At 36.5% G+C, this 20,078-nt stretch overlaps 1 protein-coding gene across 2 annotated transcripts; it reads left to right on the top strand.

Annotated features, from left to right (window-relative positions):
- The first annotated feature begins 4,251 nt into the window (after positions 1-4,251).
- LOC106076646 (putative dihydrofolate reductase) lies at positions 4,252-19,815 on the top strand. Of its 2 annotated transcripts, none has more exons than XM_056043741.1 (7): positions 4,252-4,709; positions 11,525-11,703; positions 12,486-12,535; positions 15,093-15,195; positions 18,510-18,639; positions 19,099-19,208; positions 19,701-19,815. In XM_056043741.1, exons 2-7 carry the CDS (start codon positions 11,612-11,614, stop codon positions 19,789-19,791), a joined length of 576 nt encoding a protein of 191 aa, XP_055899716.1. In that variant the 5' UTR covers positions 4,252-4,709; positions 11,525-11,611; the 3' UTR covers positions 19,792-19,815. The 2 variants fall into 2 exon arrangements, with proteins under 2 accessions (XP_055899716.1, XP_055899717.1); XM_056043742.1 differs by lacking the exon at positions 4,252-4,709 and adding an exon at positions 4,892-5,014.
- The last annotated feature ends 263 nt before the right edge of the window (positions 19,816-20,078 follow it).

Raw genomic sequence — 20,078 nt, 5'->3', positions numbered from 1 at the left:
GAGTTTAGTATTAGAACTCAATTACATTATTGTGTAGATCAGTTATTTTATTCAAGTACATTGAACCATTGTAATTATTTGTGAATATCTTTTTCAAGTTCTGAATTAAAGTAGGCTAATTGTTTTAGACGAAGAGAAGTTTCTTCATTGAATATAATAAAATACTTAGATCGTATTGTCAAATAGTAACTTCTATATCTAGATGATCCTCTTATCAACTGGCAACTTCTAGATGATCATCTTATCAACTGACGATTTCTGAATCCTCGGCAACCACGATCATTGATAGTGCAATATAGTTCAAGTATCATCGTAACATCTGGCACCATCTTAGATTGCGAAATTAGCACTATTGATTGATACGTGACAGTTAGATAGTCATTCTTTTTGAAAAAAAAGTTTGATAAAAGCTTTAATAATATTGTGTTTCTCTGACAAGGCTCTGCGTCCTATATGAAAACATTTATCAGGCCAGGTGTGGCTTGCGTTCGGCGTGTTGTTGAGCCCTGATCTAATGTAAGCAATCATCTGTCAATGAAAGTACTTATTTTTTTACGACCTAATATGAATTAAGAACATTACGAAACTATGTATATGATTAACATAAATTAGAAACAGTAATGTACATTATTGAAATAGCGCACTTATTCGGGCTAGAAATTCGAAGGAACAAGGAAAGATGGCGAAAGACCTTTTAAAACTGTTTTCACCGCTTTTTTTTTAATCACAAGAAAGCATTATGTTTGACCTATTTCAGAAGTAGGCCTAACTAATTTCGATAGTCTAAGTCAACAGTCCTACATGACAAAAATGTTACGATAGCATCTACCTTTCTTATCAGACACTATCTAACTTAGATAAATGACTTTTCACGACTTTGAAACTCGTCTTACAACTAAACTAGACCAAGCATCAATTACTTTGGATCTACACTGGAAGAATATCACTGCCGTAGTGCAGGTAGAATGAGTTGTACTTTTACTTTGGATCTACACTGGAAGAATATCACTGCCGTAGTGCAGGTAGAATGAGTTGTACTTTTACTTTGGATCTACACTGGAAGAATATCACTGCCGTAGTGCAGGTAGAATGAGTTGTACTTTTACTTTGGATCTACACTGGAAGAATATCACTGCCATAGTGCAGGTAGAATGAGTTGTACTTTTACTTTGGATCTACACTGGAAGAATATCACTGCCATAGTGCAGGTAGAATGAGTTGTACTTTTACTTTGGATCTACACTGGAAGAATATCACTGCCATAGTGCAGGTAGAATGAGTTGTACTTTTACTTTGTCCTGCCTAAGAACTGATCTTGGGGACGAGGGGGGGGGAGTAGTAAGACGGGTTGCTGTCCCCACCATAACTGCCCAACCACACTGTTAGGTGGAAATTTAAATGTAAAAAATGCGTTCTTCATAAATGGCAAAAAAATCTATAACTAGGTCATTTTGTTTTAGTAGGTATATGGTGATATTGAACATATCTATGGCCTCCTTCAGTCGCGAAGCGACTATGGATTATCTCCGTGAGATGAATGCCTGGGCATTTGCTGTGGTCGGAACGATGTCGCCCACACATCAGTTCCCCCCTCTCCACGCAGCTGATGTATCCAAACATATATGTATTTTAAAAGGCATACAATAATGTGCTATTTTAAGCACTGCAGAATCAAATGTCTAATATTGTGGGGAGAGGTTCCCGAAAGGGAAAGCGTTTGGCTTTCGAATCGAGCGGTCTCAGAAAGCACTGCTCGAGTCTTGAATTACCCACACCCAAGCCCCTTTTCCCAGTCCAAATTGGAATTCGCACTTCGAATAGGTAGCTAAATGTTTTTTGTTTACCTCGCAGCCAAACCTAACCTACATAATTTGTCACATCCCACGCAGCCAAACCTAACCTACATATTTTGTCATATCCCATGAAGACAAACCTAACCAACATATTTAGTCACATCCCACGCAGACAAACCTAACCTACATAGTTTGTCACATCCCACGCAGCCAAACCTAACCTACATATTTGTCACATCCCACGCAGCCAAACCTAACCTACATATTTTGTCACATCCCACGCAGCCAAACCTAATAAACATATTTTGTCACATCCCACGCAGCCAAACCTAACCTACATATTTGTCACATCCCACGCAGCCAAACCTAACCTACATATTTGTCACATCCCACGCAGCCAAACCTAACCTACATATTTTGTCACATCCCACGCAGCCAAACTTAACCTACTTATTTTGTCACATCCAACGCAACCAAACCTAACCTACATATTTTGTCACATCCCATGAAGACAAACCTAACCTACATATTTTGTCACATCCGACGCAGACAAACCTAACCTACCTATTTTGTCACATCCCCCGCAGACAAACCTAACCTACGCAGACAAGATCATCATCTGACTGTGGCCGATTTCAGTTTTCGTTAACGCCGACTTCGCTCGTTTCCCTTGTGTATCCTGGCCTTTGTAAGAGTTCTCCAGCTGTCTCTTTCGTCAATTATTAAACGACGTGTCCCACGGCACAGTGTTTAGTTACTTTAATAGGTCACAGTTAGGTCTGTATAGTTACGTGAAACACTATACTGCTGTGGGGAGGACCCAAGCTAACCACTGCTAATGACAAGTCTCTCCTCATCCAAGCTCTGTGAAATGAGCGCGGACCCTGAGTCTATATATATATATATATATATATATACCGTACCACATCATGCGATCTCGTCCGCCTCTAAAGCCGTAGGCCTTATTTTTGCTACTAGAGATAGTACTATTGGCCTTTCACTAATTACATACTGTATTGTAATTGTTCTGCATGATAAGATTTCTCCTTCGCCTTTTAAGGTTAATAAATGTAATAAACGTAACTAATGATTCAAAAACATTTTGCATGAAAAAATCAACAAACTAGATCATAATTTCTGCTACGAACGCTGGATTCGGAAAGTAACGATTAATGACGAAGGAGTACCAGAACACTTGCAAAGTTGCAATAACCAAATAGTTGCTAAGACGGTCAGAGACGGATTCAGTCACGGAACTTTCCTGGCTTGTCGCTTTGCACTTATAATAATATTATGTATCTTCTCTCCCGATGCGCGGTCCGAAATATCTTGGAATACTGTTTGTAAATGTGTTGGGAAATATCTTGGAATACTGTTTGTAAATGTGTTGGGAAATATCTTGGAATACTGTTTGTAAATGTGTTGGGAAATATCTTGAAATACTGTTTGTAAAAGTGTTGGGAAATATCTTGAAATACTGTTTGTAAAAGTGTTGGGAAATATCTTGGAATACTGTTTGTAAAAGTGTTGGGAAATATCATGAAATACTGTTTGTAAAAGTGTTAGGAAATATCTTGAAACACTGTTTGTAAATGTGTTGGGAAATATCTTGAAACACTGTTTGTAAAAGTATTGGGAAATATCTTGAAATAGCCTACTGTTTGTAAAAGTGTTGGGAAATATCTTGAAATACTGTTTGTAAAAGTGTTGGGAAATATCTTGAAATACTGTTTGTAAATGTGTTGGGAAATATCTTGGAATACTGTTTGTAAAAGTGTTGGGAAATATCTTGAAATACTGTTTGTAAAAGTGTTGGGAAATATCTTGAAATACTGTTTGTAAAAGTGTTGGGAAATATCTTGAAATACTGTTTGTAAAAGTGTTGGGAAATATCTTGAAATACTGTTTGTAAAAGTGTTGGGAAATATCTTGAAATTAAATACCGCGGAACTATAATTTCGCGGTCGGTCTCGTAACGTTTCTCCCTCGAAAGTCAAGAAAAAACAATATTTCTTTATTAATTTTTGATTAAAAATATCAATTTTTCAAAAGTTGCATTTATGTTACAATATATATATAAATGACCTATGACTCTTTCAAGTAGAAATAACTAAGCCATGCAACTGGTTCAGTTTCTACGCGTTTTTTTCTTGACTTTCGAGGGAGAAACGTTTCGAGACCGACCGCGAAATTATAGTTCCGTGGTACTGAAGTAACTTCTGTATTATATAAGGTGGGTAAAGTTGGGGGCAGTCCCTCCCCCCGCCCTTTTTTTTTTATCCGCCACTGCATGTAGCCCCTCTAGAAAAAAAAATCACTTGACTTGATTCACCCCTCTCTTTTTTCTCCATCCTTTTTACCTTTACTCTCTCTCTCTCATACACACACACACACACATCCTGCTTCCTTCTCCCTTTCTTCTCTCTTCAATCCACTCTCTCTCTCTCTCTCTCTCTCACTGTCCTCTTTCGCGCGCTTACACACACAGCGACGCACACATGTATTATTGCCAATCTTATGTTTTCTATGTGATATTTCCGGTATATGTCTATTTCGTTAAATTAAGAACTAGATCTATATAGGCCAATAGTTGACTACTCAGCTTGAAGCAGTCAATGCATTTTTTATCTTGTTATTTGTAAAACAAGCCTACTAGTCAAGTACCGTAGAGTGTGTTTTTTTTAGATCTAGATCTAGACCAAGTCAAGCACATTTGTCAACGCATAACCAAACGTTCCTTGCACAGTGGACTGAAGACCTATGGCTATATATATGTAGGCCTTTGGGTTAAATAAATAGGAACTAGTCTAGATCTAATCTAGATCTATGTAGGCTTGATTCACAATGATACATTTTCTATGGACTAGTTAATCTTAGTGCACCAGTAGTAGTTAATGGATCGTTGGTTTCAAAAAGGTAGGCTACCTAATAAAAAAATTATATTATAATTATTACATTATATGCTGACCGACAGATCTATGAATTAGACACAGAATGAATCAGAAAGATGTGTGTATAGGAGGATTGTTAGAACATAACAGGTAGAGAGATTTATAGACTTGGCCTATGCTATAGTTGAATAATAATCAAACATCCAGACTATGCTATAGATCTAGAATATATTATATAAGCCTATAAAAGGCTATTTTGGATGGATGGATCATGGACGGATAGCAGACAGACACAGATAGATTTAGATAGATAAGCCTAGAGAAGGATAGGTAGGTCTTATACTAACTAAGATAGATAGAAGGATAAGTAAGTGTACCCAGTATAGTATTAGTACTCTATAGACTAGAATAGATCTAGATCTAGTAGATAGATCTAGATAGGCTTAGGGCTTAGTAGAAGTAGTAGGATATGTGTAAATATAGATAGATAGACAGGGCAAAGAGACACAGATACTGAGATACCTATATTATACAGGCCTAGGAAGATATAGATAATTATGCATTTTGTTTTCAGTTATTAAACCTAGTTGCAATGTAGGCCTAACCTAAATCAAGAAGAAAATTGACGTTATTTACATTAGAATTAGATACAAAAGTGACTCTCCCTCTAATTTGCCTTGAAAAAAAATAAATTAGATCTACATCCGGGGTTATCCTATTCCGACCTAATTACGTTGTTTTTTTTTTTGCCTTCTGCTACGCTTCCCCTCCCACCATCGCCTGACTAGACGTCAACAGGGGCTACTATAGATGGTATAGTGTCAACACGGAAACGACTTCGTCAAACAGACAAGAATGACTTTGGTGCTTAGTTCATGTGTACGAGTCTGTAACATTCTTTTCATGCCTGGTTATTTGTTTAGTAGGCTTCTTTAATATGTTGTAGGCCTACACAATACAGACGTTGTTTATCTAGGGATCCGACAGCAGTGTAGTTATTTACAATAGTCTCATTATTTTTAAATCATAGAATCTTGCTCTTATTTCCACAAACATTCGTTAGTTATATTCTAGAATACATATTAAAAACAAAATGAAGACAAAAGTGACGTACTGCTCACCAAAGAGTAAACACTAAAGAGAATCAAAGAACTCATTGTGATCTAGGCCTACGTACATTGTAACCAGCCCATACAACCTATGAACTATGGACGAATTAAATGTAGGTCATGGCCAGAATGTGTTTTAAATTAAATAGTAGGCATCCTCTTTAAAAGTACTATAGAAGCGAAATTAATTGAACAGAATAAAAGTGTGCTTTATTGTCCGGGGGGGGGGGGCAAGTGGTAATAAAGCGCTTCCGGGAACGTTGGAATATAACGTAATTAACGGCTAAGAGTGGGGAGGTGGCTATACAAATGTTACAATGGGGGAGGAGGGGGGTCTAAAGATTTGTTATGTAACAAAACAAAAAGAAATATATTCAAATGAAATATCAAAACTTTTTTTAGATTAGTTTGTCATTGTAACTCTTGTGTTTATGTTTGTTAAGCGCCCTGAGCCAACAATATGTTTGTTTACAGTTATTAATTCATTTAAATTATTATTACTAATAGGTAGAGTGGTCCCTTGACTTTTACGGAAGGGCTATACCACGGGTTTTCAAAAAAAAAATATTAATGGAACAATGCGCTGCGGTTTTTTCTTTTAACACCACGGCTTTCCCTGAATACTTCATCCATCAAAATGCCGGAAAAAAAATCCTCGATACTTTTGCCCATAATTTTTAAAGATACCAAAATAAAAGAAAACGTAATTTGTTACAAAGAGCTACTAAATAATTCGTTTCTAGAATTCACATTTTCTTGTTAGGTTACTCCACCGTGTGTGTGTGGGGGGGGGGGGCTATTAAGTTTTGTTATGGTTTATTAAAAGGGGGTAGGGGAGTACTATCCAAACGTTTCCTTGGCTTTGGCACCGAGGGGGGTCCCGGACTTGGTTCCAATCTCCGTGAAGACTGGAAACTAAAATTAGAACCACCCTCGTAAGAGATATGCTCTTCGCGGACGACGCAGCGGTAGTGGCACACTCACGAGAGGAACTTCAGTTACTAATATGTCCCGCTTCTCTTAGGCTTGCAAAGAGTATGGCCTAACCATTAGCACAAAGAAAACTAATGTTATGTGACCACCTGCTACAGCACCACCCTCCATCCTCATTGACGATAGCAAGCTAGATGCCGTAAACGAATTCTGCTACCTTGGGTCTACATTTCAAGATGATCTGTCTCTAGAAGAGGAGATTTAAAAAAAAACGCATAGGGAAGGCTGCATCAACCTTCGCTAGACTCCGATCAAGAGTTTGGGAAAACCAGAAGCTCACCACAGCGATCAAAATGGAGCTGTACAAAGCATGCGTTCTTAGCACGCTACTGTACGGCGATGAGTCGTGGACTACCTACACAAAGCAAGAGAGACAACTAAACTCATTCCACTTGCGCTGCCTTCGAAGGATCTTAAAAATAACTTGGAAAGAAAGCGTGTGGAATACTGAGATCCTCGCGAGAACGAGCTTTCCCGGCATCTTTACAGTCCCCAGGCGACGCCGCCTGCGTTAGCTCAGAGTTGTTCGCCGAAAGGAGGACAATCGCATCCCGAAAATCATTCTGTACTGGCAACTTGCGTTTGGCTCAAGAAAAACTGGTCGCCCTCACCTCCGTTACGTGGATGTGATAAAACGGGATTTAAAATCAGTGAACATTGATACTGACATTGGGAAGACATAGCCTTAGACCGTACTAGTTGGAGAGAGACGGTGACCAAGAAAGCCATGGACAGCGAGAAAACATGGGCCTCAGCTCTTGAAGAAAAGCGTGCCACACGGAAAATGGCCAAATCCTCTACCACTAAAGCGAAAGCCATCCTGACCTGCAATATATGTATACGGGAGTGTCTCTCCAAAATAGGTCTTCACGGCCATATGAAAGAAGTGTTCGAGATGAACCATAGTCGTTCTACGACTGAAGAAGACCAATATAGGACTGTGCAATTCGGGCTAGTAGTTCCGGTTCCTCATCTGAGACAATAGCTCCGAGGTATTTGAAACTACTGACACTAGTCAGCTTTTCAACTCCTATACTGATGCCCCTTTTTAAAGCCACGTTGGATATTGGTCATAATTTTTTTTTCCGCATCTATTAGCATACTGTATGCTGAGGAAGTGTTGTCAGCTAGTTAGTTATTGATTGAATCAATAAAAATGATCTTATCTTAATTCTTCTTCCTCCAATGCTTACAATACCGTCATAGCCTTCAAGAGCATCTTCCATTATCCTTTCAAGGAAGGTATTGAAAAATGTTGGTGAAAGTAGGCAGCTTTTACTCCAACTGTGGTTTTAAACCAGTCCCCAATGCTATTGTTGAAGTACACCGCACTGGTGGCCTCCTTGTAGAGGTTCTGGATAACTTTGATTATGTTTCTATTTATGTTGTACTTTTCCATTCTCACCCAGAGTGCCCCATGCCATACGCGAGCGTAACCTTTCTTGAAATCAATAAAGACATGGAAAATGTTCTCTTGGTGTTGGGGGTATTTTTTACAGATTATTCTGAGGTTTAGGATTTGTTCTGTTGTGCTGCGACCTTGTCTAAAACCCGTTTGTTCTTCTGATATAATTTTGTCTGCTATCGGTCTTAGCCGATTTAATATAATTTTCAACAGTAGTTTGCTGGGATGACTTATGAGGCTAATGGTGCGGTAGTTTTGACATAGTTGTAAATTGCCTTTTTTTGGAAGGGTGATGGTGAGTGATTGGGTCAAGAGTTTAGGTCATTCTCCTGACTGCTAGATCTTGTTGCAAATCATAAAAAGTGCGTTTATCATGATTTTTCCTCCCGCCTGCAAAGTTCACCAGGAATGTTGTCAACTCCGGCCGATTTTCCCTTTTTTTCAGGGCTTTCACTGCTGATGCTACTTCCGAGCGAAGAATTAAAAAGTTAGTGCTGAAAAAAACACATAAAAAGATCATTTGAATACAAAATATTGATATTACTCTCATAGCTCAGTGGTCATTAAAATATACAAGATTTCTGTTTTCAAAATGACTTAAACTAATCAGAATAATATTAATTAATTCTACATTTATAAGCCTTAGATCTAGATGAAACCAGCGTACTGAGCAATGAAGTAACAACATGTACCATCGGCCCCAAAAAGAATGTTGGCGTGCAAAAGTGCGTGGCCTTCAGAGATAAAAAAAAAATCGAGTAAATTTGATTTAACCTGGTCTACAACTATATTTAATTTAAGAAAGAATAGAGGAGATTTTTAAAAAGTTAGCAGATAATTAAATTTGTAGTTAACATATTTAATATTGTTACGTATTTCTGAATCTTCTGGCTAGATGTATTAGTTGGCACACAAATAAAAACACAGCAAAGAACTTGACGACTAAACTTTCAGTTTCATATAACTTTAATGACTATTAATAATAGTTCAGTGCTCTGTTGAGGTCGAATTGAAGGCTTTGTATACGCTCCCAACTCCCCACACTGTCCACTCTTTTGTCTGATTGCCTAAACCATAAGCCTTCTTAGAACACAAAATGTTACACCAATGTTTGTAACAGCTTTGGAAGAATCCCTTTGCAGAAGGAGAGACAATTATAGCTACCCCTCTCACGCTGTAATGATAATCATTTAGTAAAAGATAAACCAACACGTGTATTGTAATTTTGCATAGGCCTATTTAGGGGACAATGAAGGCAGACACAGACCCATGATGCATCACGCTGTCAAGCAATGTCTGGTCGTCATTGTCCCCCCCCCCCCCTTTTTTCCTCTTTTTTTAAAATTATTATTTTTATTATTCAAATTTGTCCCAAAGCTGTCAACTAATAATAATAATAATATAAACACTACATAAATGTACAATACAATTCAATTTAAATTATTTTACTCTAGTCGAAGATCTCTCTGAAAACTAAATATGCAAGTCTTAAAATGCTGCCTTTTGCCCCCTTTTAGCATCACCTAAACTATTTTTAAAGCTTACGGAAAAACCATGATCATTTAAAATAAACTAGTGATTACTTGTCAACAACATACAACCCTGACCTTGCGCTGCAAATATGCAATTTAAAATAAACTTAATGCAATAGCTGCTTTATGTTAAGTGACACTTTACATAATAATTCATTGCCCCTAGCAAAGCAAGATTCAATCGAAAAATGTAATATTTATTTTATTAATTTTGTTTTTATATTGTTTAGGCCTCTAAAGTTCCGCAAGGTTGTCATTGCCGGAAGTGGTAATGGATATTAGCACCCCACTACATATAAAATGCTTCCGAATAGCATGCATCTCAATCATCATCATCAAACTCCATGTGAGTGAGGGCTTGAGAGGCTCAAATCCTCTCTTGCAGAAGCCCTGGACAGAAACCCTGCTGTTTTGTGTGGTGTATACCTTTCATCATACAGGTCGAGAACTTTTTGTTTCCCAGACCTGTCGAGACGGAGATCAGCAAGTTTGGGGCAGTCAAACAGAATATGAGATACGGTTTCCTCTTCTTCTTGCTCAGGCCTGGACTACCTCCACTATGGGGAAGTGCGGTCAGGGCGCCTCATGCGCTCCCAGACTCCACGGGCTTTTTGGGACTTGTCCCAGCACTCAAACAACTTTTTCCATTTGTCTTTTGAATTATAGCCAGAGCATGATGAAGACTCGCAGCCTGTTCGGTGAGTGGTGTTTGCCCTCCCTGTCGGGCCAAGGAGTCTGCAATGGTATTACCAGTCACATGCGTCTCAAATAGCCTTTCACAACCAGTCCTACTCCTGGATTTCACGTGTAGCTCAGACATTGAGTCCGGCAGAACTGTTTTTCACTAACAGTAGAGGGGGCGAAGGCGAGTTAACCAGTAAGCTAAGGGCAGAAGGGGCTGGTTAGGTTGGCTACCCACCTAGGATAAGAAAAACTGAGAAGACTTCAAACCTCTGCTGCTTTGCAGATAGACCCAGAGTCATTTTTGGAAAGGCTTCAGGAGTCCACAGTGAGGAAATATCAGGAGCTGGCGACCCTCACGCAATTTGCAAGACTCAGTGCTACACCCTTGTAGAACCTGCGACGCCGCTGACCCCAACCTGCATCGACACTCCTTTGGAAAGCCTACATCAGCTGCGTGGAGAAGGGGAAACTGATGTGTGGGCGACATCGTTCTGACCACAGCTAATGCCCAGGCATTCATCTTATTTCCATGAGATGATACAGTCATTTCGCGACTAAAGAAGGCCATAGTAAAAAACAACAGCTCACCAGACTAAAGATTACTAGAGGATAAGATTTCTTAGATAAGGAAAATAAGCTTTGGGTAGAGAATTAGACGTGAAGAATTAACAGATAGCTAGAGTAAAATAAAATCATTCAATGTTAGTGTAAAGATTATATCAAAGACTATATGTTGATGTAAAGATTATATCAAAACGTTGTATAGGAATTTTTAATTAACATCATCTTAAACACTATTTTCACAAATGATTTCTTTTCTACATAAATACATTTGACAAGCATACAATAATACGGCTAGTGATGGTGGAAAATATTTTTTTAAAAATTTGTAGTAGTCTCCATTAACTCAGTGTAAGCTTTTTTTTTTTTTTTTTTAAAGTATTTTTATATTTTGCTTGTTTCATAGCAAAATCCTAATGCTTACAACAGTGAAGGGGGGGGGGGGGGAGATCTAAGGGTCCTCATGCTGAATTAGATTAGGCATAAATATTAGGCTTATGACTTATTATTAGTGCAGGTCCAGTTGATAACAATTTGGAATTTCCTTGGTTTTCAGAGAACCGTGAAGTGATAGATAAAAAAAAAAGGTAAATCTATGAAGTAACGACAACTGCAGGTATTGTTTCAATGAACTTGGTAAAATATGAGTTGTGCCCCCATAGTCGCAGTCGCCGCAATCTGTAATGGACATAAAGGTATAGGTAAAAACAAGGATCTCCCCTGGCCATTTCTCAAGTAAGTTCAGTTGAATGTACTCTGAATATGTCCAATTAGGCTTACTTACTTACTATATTGACATTTCATAGCACATGGGCATTTAGTATAGGGCTTCCTGGTCGTGTGGTAATTTTAACTAACTTTTGTTTTTACATATTCGAAGATTCCTCCAGAATTGAAAAATATTATATATATATATATATATATGTATGTGTGTGTGTGTGTGTGTCCTTCAATGCGATCGTGGTGACTTAGTGGTTAAGCGCTCGGCTACCGACTCTGGGTTTTTAGGGCGCCCCTGAGTCCACCCAAGTCTGATGGGCACCTGACTTTAGTTGGGAAAAGTAAAGGCAGTTGGTCCTTGTGCTGTCCACATGACACCCTACTCATTAACCATTGGTCAAAGAAACAAAGATGACCTTAACATCATCTGCCCTACAGATCGCAAGGTCTGAAAAGGAAACCTTTACTTGTATGTCCTACCTGTCCACAAAACTTCCACAGGACCAGCTGAGAAAGGCGACGGGCAAGGTTCAAACCCGCTATCATAGAGAAGACAATAGAGAGTGCATACCACATGACCAGGATGGTAGGCCCTACCATTTCAAATGTTGCCTTCTACCATCCCATGCCGTCTTGCAGATGGTTAGGGCTAGTAAGAATGCATTGTTTGATTGGGCACATTTAAAGATAGTCTGTGATTTTAGTCTGTAATTTAAATTTGTGGTTATTTTCAAACAATTTAGAGTTTAGACCTTGCTTTGAGGGAACTGACATCTGCTTTTTTTTTCTTTTATTAGAGAAGATCATGAATTTTATACAGGTCTGTGCAAAACAACCAAAGATCCAAGTAAGATAGAATCTTAAAATTAAACTAGTTTGACTCTTATTTTATTAACCTTTTAAAAATAGTTTTTACCAGTTTTGTATATGTTTTTAACCAGTTTGTATATGTTTTCTTGTAGTTTTTAACCAGTTTGTATATGTTTAGTTGTTGTTTTTAACCAGTTGTATATGTCAAAGTAGGCCTACTTTGTCCCTGTTTACTTATGACCTGGTTTTTTCATGTTCTCTTCTAGTTTTGAACTATTTTGTACATTTTCTTATAGTTTAACATGTTATAACATTGAATTCTCTATTACCAAACTATTCAAATGAAATGTTTCAATCTTACTGTACAATTGTATTTCTGGTAACCTAAGTAGCTACTTTACAATAATAATTAATGTTCCCTTGAAAGTGTTATTTCATATTATTGATTTTATTTGCTTTTTGGTCCACAACGTTTCCAAATTGAATCTGCTAGATAGAAATGTTTACCTCATAAGAACAAAACTCAGAATGGGAAATAGCAAGAAACAAAAGTTGAAGTTTTATCAATTTAGGCAAAGAAGTTATCAAACATAATTTTAAGGATTTGTCAAAACTTTTTTTTTAAAGGGCTTTAACTGTTCAGTGATTAAATACTGCCTTGGTCAAAGTCTTCTTTTAAATTGGACTCTTAATTTTTTTTTATGCTTTAAACCAGGGGTGGGCAAATTACGAGCCGCGGGCCACATGCGGCCCGCCGAAGTGTTTTATGCGGCCTGCCGACGCTTAAAGAAATCAGGTGTTCCCAAACATTACACATATAAAAATGCAAATATATTTATACAAATAATTGTAAATATCTATAGATCTAGAAATAATTGAAACTTTTGATTCTTATCACTTATCATGAAGAGGCTAAACTGGCTAAAGAAACATTGTCTTTACACGTCATTCTAAAAAGTTTAAAGTAAACAAAGATTATTCTTAATGGCAATATTTCGAAACATTCAGTCAAAGACAAACAAAAGCCGTTATTTATTCAATTCTATCAAAAACTGTGTTGAAAGTGTTGGATCGGCTTGTACAAGATGGCAAGTGTAACAACTAATGGAGCTCGTGCTTTGACTAAAAAAACAGGCTTTTTAATAAAATAAAGCATTGAATTTCAAATATATTGTTGGAATTGATTTCTCAATGATCTTATTATTGGCACAGGGCCAGCCTTAGGCATAGACAAAGTGCTTAGGGTCACCAATTGGAGAGGGCCTTGCACTGACTTCCTTCTTATTATTTTAGAGAAGAAATAGCGAAACTTGTCCTCAATGTTATTGTTGAAGTACAATAGGTTTTTAATACATTTAATAATTTTACTGTTGTCTCTTTTTTATTTTATTTTATTTGAGGCCACCAAATTCACTTTGTGCCAAGGGCCTCCAATTATCTGCCGGCCATGACTGGCAGTTCCGAGAAGTACTTGAAGATTTGGAAACAAGACATTCCGATGTTCGGTAACACAGTAGTATCTGCTGGCCTAGAAGAATATGGAATCTCAAGGAAGAAATAGTTAGATTTATTGAAGGACGTTGACTGTGACTTTGTTACTAATATTTCTAATGAAGAGTTGAAGACAGACTTCATGTTTATCATTGGAGACATTGTAATGTTTTGTTTGGAAATGAAATGTATCTGCATCTTAAATCTTTTCAAACAAAGTTATTCCACTTCTTGAGGCAGTGAGTGAAATCGGGTCTTATCATTTCCTTAGCTGAAAGGTGAAACTATTTCTAGTGAAATGGATGAAATTACAAGACTTATTTGGATTCCGTGATTGTGGAATTTAAAAGCAAATTTTAAGACGTCAAGATCTTGGAACTAGTTTTCAATACCATCAGTTCACCATTTAATGGAGAAGCATATTTAGCTCCAGATGACATACCTCCAAGCAAATTATGACCTGAAAGAATAATTCCAGCTAGTTCTTCCACAGAAGTTTCATGACTGCCAGAAGCTGTATTCCCATAGTTAAGAAAACTTTGCTGCGAAGCTGTCACATTATTCGGAACCTAATTCATCTGTGAACACGCTTTATTTCGTTTGTTTGAAAATTATCAAGTGTTAGAACAGGTCGATGCGCACTGATTGTAAATTGACAGCAGTCGCAAGAACAAAACAACTAGTAAGCTAGTTCTACAGTTACAGAACATTATGCACGGATGTAAACAGTTAAATGTTCCACATTAATTACAATTGTACATTTGTGGTGAAATGTTGTGATGTAAAAAGACAATAACAAAATTTAAAAAATTATTCGTAAAATTAGTTCAAGAAATTGCTAACTGTTGTTATAATTCCTCAATTGGGAGTAAAAATAAATAATAATTTATGCGGCCCGCCAGTCCCCAAATTTTTTTAATGCGGCCCTCTGTAGAAAAAGGTTGCCCACCCCTGCTTTAAACCATAATCATACTTTGAAATTTTTTTAAAAAGTAAATTTACTTGTAGAATACCGGGTATTCTTAAATTCACATTATTTCCAAAATATTTGTATTGTAATTCTAATGAGAAATTTTAAATATTTATTTTGCATTTCTGTGCAGAAAAAAAGAATGGCATTATTACAGGTCGAGTGGGCTGGGAAGGTTGGTCAGAAGAAAAGAAAACAGATCCAAAAATAACCACAGTAGTCATAAGCAAATCTTTGTAAGTTACGTGCTGACTTTTTAAATACTGGTTTTATATTAGTTAATATATAAGCTTATATCATTAGTAGAGATGGGAATCGAACCCAACTTTTAAAGTTCGGGTTCGGTTCGGTCAGATTTAAGTTCGAGTTCGGTTCGGTTCGATGACGAGTATAGTTCGGGTTCGGTTCGGTTCGGTCAGGTCTAAAGTTCGGGTTCGGCTCGGTTCGATGTTATGAAATTATGTAATAGCAAAATTTAGTTATAAGGTTTAATACAATTTATCAGATAAAACACTTTAAGTTTAATTTTTACATAAAACAAATACTTTGCAACATATAATAGGCCTATGGGCAATACTTTTTCCAAAATAATGTTGCCTACATACATTTTAAGCATTGTAAAAATTTCTTAATGGAGATAGAATTGAAGATGCGGCAGGTTTTTGCTCAAGTCGGCAAGTGGTTTAATTCTGGGCATGACTCGGCGCTAAGCGTATTCTAACCTTTTTCTCTTAGTAAGAAGAAATATTTTTTTTTAAAGGCTAATATCGATGTGCTTTCTTTCAGAACGCACTATTCATCATAATAAAAAAACAAATATTCTTCGTGTAAAGACGTCTCTATCGAGGATTTTTTTTTTTCACACATAAGTCGTCACTATAATAAATTGCAATATACGGAAGAAATTCGACTATTCTGAGACAAAAAATGCAGAAGAATCTCAATAGCGGAGATGTTTTAAAATGTTTTCTTCAAAACGTTTTGACCCATATTGTGCATACGCGCCTCGCAAAAAGCAGTCTACAGTTGACAAGGTCTTATTAGAAGATAAAATGACATCACCTACTTAATATATTTTAATTTTTAAACATGTAATTATACTAATATTCAGATAAGTTAAACTGAAAATAAAACTTTTTTTTCGACGCCCCCTCTCCTTGTTAGTTGGTCGTTGGTTTGTCGCTTACAAACAGCTAGTACAATTGAACCAATAAAGGCGTTTTATATATTTACCGGTAAGGATAGTATAGAGGGACTTCTTATGGTCCGGCAGTTACGCTGGGCAGGGCATGTATGCCGTATGGGAGACGAACGTATGCCAAAGACAGTCTTTTTTTTTTTTTGTGAGCTAAAAGGTGGCCGCCATAACAGAGGCGCCCCACGGAAACGCTTCAAAGACCAGCTTAGGCGTCAACTTTGCTTAGCTGACATAGAAGAGAGCACCTGGTCACATGCGGCCTCAGAACGAGTCAGTTGGAGTTCACTCCCGAAGGCCGCGGGATACACATTTGAGACCAAAAGAAAATCCGCTGCCGAGGACAAACGCAGACGCGAAAAGAAAAACTAAATGGACCACCTGCGGACAGTGGTTATGCTTGCCCTGGATGTGGCAAAATATATAGGTCACATCTGGGACTGCGCAGCCATGGGAAAAACTGCATTCCTCACTAATCTTCGGACTCGAAGATAAGCCTTATAATAACATATAAACTTAATAAACTTTAAAATAAAGTTCTTATGTGAACAACTCAATATAGCCTAACTGTTATTACAATATTCACATATTGAACTTTTGATAGAGATGTAATATTAATGAAATATACTGATATTTAAACGAAATCTAGGTCTCAAGATTGTCTGCCGTTTCACATTTGCATTACGCTAATTTCATCATACTCAATGCATAAACACAAATCAGTCGCTTAACCTCTTTTTATCGCCACCAGACACCACACACACACACACTCTCTATGACACCCCTTTTTGTCAGGAAGTTGCGGCTCCCCATCCCCCAATTCAAGGTACTCGCCATCCTCACCCATGGGGGAGGACCCAAAGTTTGAGAAACGCTGCATTAAAAATACTGATGATCAATAATGCAAAACAAAATAATAGTAAAAATATTCAGGGGCGTTGCTATGAATTTTTCATCATTTGGGAGCCCGGGAGGGGCTGGACCTCTTTGGGGGCCCCTGCATTTTGCGTAATATTGAATATTGTAAAAAACACTCATTTGAGGCCCCCCTCAAGTGGGGGCCCGGGGAGATTTTCCATTTCTTCCCCTCCTCCCTCACCCTTGCTACGCCACTGATAATATTCCAATATGGAATACTTCACAATTTTGTAAAAATAAATCACTTAATAGAAGATAATTAAAATTTATTTTAAACTAGAACACAAATGAACTTATTGTAGATTTATATCTACACTCTCTAATTGGCCAAAACTATTCTACTCTCAACTAACAGCCATCTCAAATAAAAGTGACAATATTTTAATGTTGACTTTCTACTTACTAGGAACTAGAGTCTAGATCTAATTAGAGGGCGCCTATTCAACACAAAACCAATATTGCAAACAGCCCGCGAAAATTCAAGGCCAGGTGGGAGTCGGCACATACGGAAAAACCCATGGGAACCCCAGCGCGCCGCTTTTTTTTTCTTTTTAAAGTTTTCAAAATACCCCCCCCCCCCTCCCAAATTTTCAAAGTATAATGGAATCATTAGAATTTAAATAAAATATTTAAGTAATTTTTTTTATATTTCTTTAAACCAAAAATTAAAAAAAAAGGATGTACAAATTGCAAAATTAGTTCGGTTAAGATAAGGAGGGTTCGTTCGGTTCGGTTCGTACCAAGCAGTTTCAAAGTTCGGGTTCGGTTCGGTCATAAGTGAGGTTCGAGTTCGGTTCGGGTTCGGTTCGTTTCCCATCTCTAATCATTAGCATGGCTAGCCGTAGCATAGTGATGTTATAGGTAAACAGCTAATAATTTGTAATAGAAAAAATATCTACTTTAAAAAAATCAACATTATTAGCTAAATTTGTTTTGGTTAAGTTGTTATAATATTATAAACTGTTTTCAACCTTTTATATTATGTTAACTATCAAATCAAAGGTTGAAATCCTGATTGCCAGCACATAAGAATGTTTGGTTACATGCCACACTGGCACATTTTAAACCTTTAGATATCAAATATGAATATTACTGTAACAGGTGGCAAAAGGTTTTGACAAGGCAATGGTAGCTTGTCCTTTTATTCCTAAGACTCAATGATACATATTGCTGTTAGACTCAAAGAGGAACTTTACCAGCAAGAGGTGACAAGATGAGACAATTCAAACATGCATTTCTATCATCCCTTAGACCCTAAGATTTTTACTGTTAGAGCCTAAAATGAATCAAACCACATCAAAACATGCATTTCTTTCATCCTTTAGACCCAAAGATGAACCTCATTGTTAGAGCCTAAAATAAAGTAGTCACATTGAGTCAGTCTGGTTAAGATGTTTAGTTAGGCTCTTGATAATGTGCAGTTCTTTCACTCCATAGACCTAAAGATGAACCTCATTGTAGAGGTGTTGCAAGAAGTTTTGAGGAAGCCATTAATATGTTATCATCAGGCCCAGACAAAGACAAAATAGAAACTATTTATAACATTGGAGGCAGACTTAATTACGAGGTAAGATTTTGACAAATGCTGTGTTAGGTGTCAAAGTAAGGCTGGCAATTTTGAAATGAGAGTCTCATAATTAACAGAAAAAATGAACTGGACATCTTGAAAATATTATGTATCATTATGAAATATAAAGATTACAATATTTTGTCCTTTTTTCTAAGAATAGAACCTTTACTGAAGTATTCTATACTTTGAAATGCTTAAAGCATTTTCCACTAATTGGTGAAACAAATCTGAAGTAATGAAGTTAAAACAGAGCAGCCTATAATAGTTAAAATTTGAAATGTTAAAGAAAATCTAATGAATATTTTTATTGTATGACTGTTATACTTTAATTTTATCAGTTCTGTTAAATCTAATGTCAATATTTTCCCAGTAATGTTATATCAAATGTCAATTTCGTTATTAATGTTACATCAAATGTTAATTTCATCAGTACTATATATCAAATATTAATTTCAGCATTCAGTATCTGATGTACGCTGTAAAAAACTTGTCCTGACTAGAATATTTCAAGATTTTGAATCGGATGTTTACTTTCCTGATTTTGAACATGCCTTTGAAAGAGTCAGGTAAATAGCCATTGTTGAATACAGTATATTGACTTCCTATGACTACACAGTCCAGTAATAAAGTTTTATTGCTTGTTTATATTAGTATTTTTATTTATTCTTTTACTTTCAAAGGATCAAATAAATTCAGCTAACTTTAAATTAAGACTATTCAAACTTGTTATCAACAGAATGTGAAATATAGATTAAATATTTATAAGGCCATTACTGAATTTAAAATTCAACACATCTTCCTCTTCCTATTATCTGACTGATTGAGTCATCATTCTTAGTTGATGACAATACATGAATCAATAAAAATGAATACCAATTAGTTAATCAAATAGAGGTAATTAATTAATTTTGCTTTCTATAGAAAAAGGGAGCTGAGCTTTGCAGCATCGAGATATAGTGATTTTGTTTTTCCCCTTAGATAAGATTTCTTGTTTTTTTTAAAGTATTTTTATATTTTGTTGTTGTTGAAAAGTTTAATAATTTTGCATTGATTTTCAGTGACCCAGAAATTGATGACAGAATTCGTGAAGATCCAAGCAGCAAAATAAAATTCCGCTTTGAAGTTTGGGTTCGAAAATCTGACCAATAAAACTTATCTTATATTTCAAAAGTACATGAACTTGTATATTGAGCATCTACATCTTTCCATGATATAATAATTATAAGTATTCTGTGGCATTCAGCATATCTTTTTCATAGTATCTAATATAGCCCAAGAGAATGATACTTAAGACACTTTCAAATTTTGCATTTAAAAACACGAAGCTGAAATGTTTTCAGTTTTTTGCTTTCTGGGAACCAGGACCCCTCCTTTATGTTTGCCATCTAAATGGGCCTATACACAATAATTTAATAATTAATATATAAAAATAAGGA

Source organism: Biomphalaria glabrata, chromosome 10 (assembly GCF_947242115.1).
Source record: "Biomphalaria glabrata chromosome 10, xgBioGlab47.1, whole genome shotgun sequence".
NCBI classification, from domain to species: Eukaryota; Metazoa; Mollusca; class Gastropoda; family Planorbidae; genus Biomphalaria; species Biomphalaria glabrata.
Note: the sequence above shows the minus strand (reverse complement) of the source record. Positions and strands in the feature narration are given on the sequence as shown.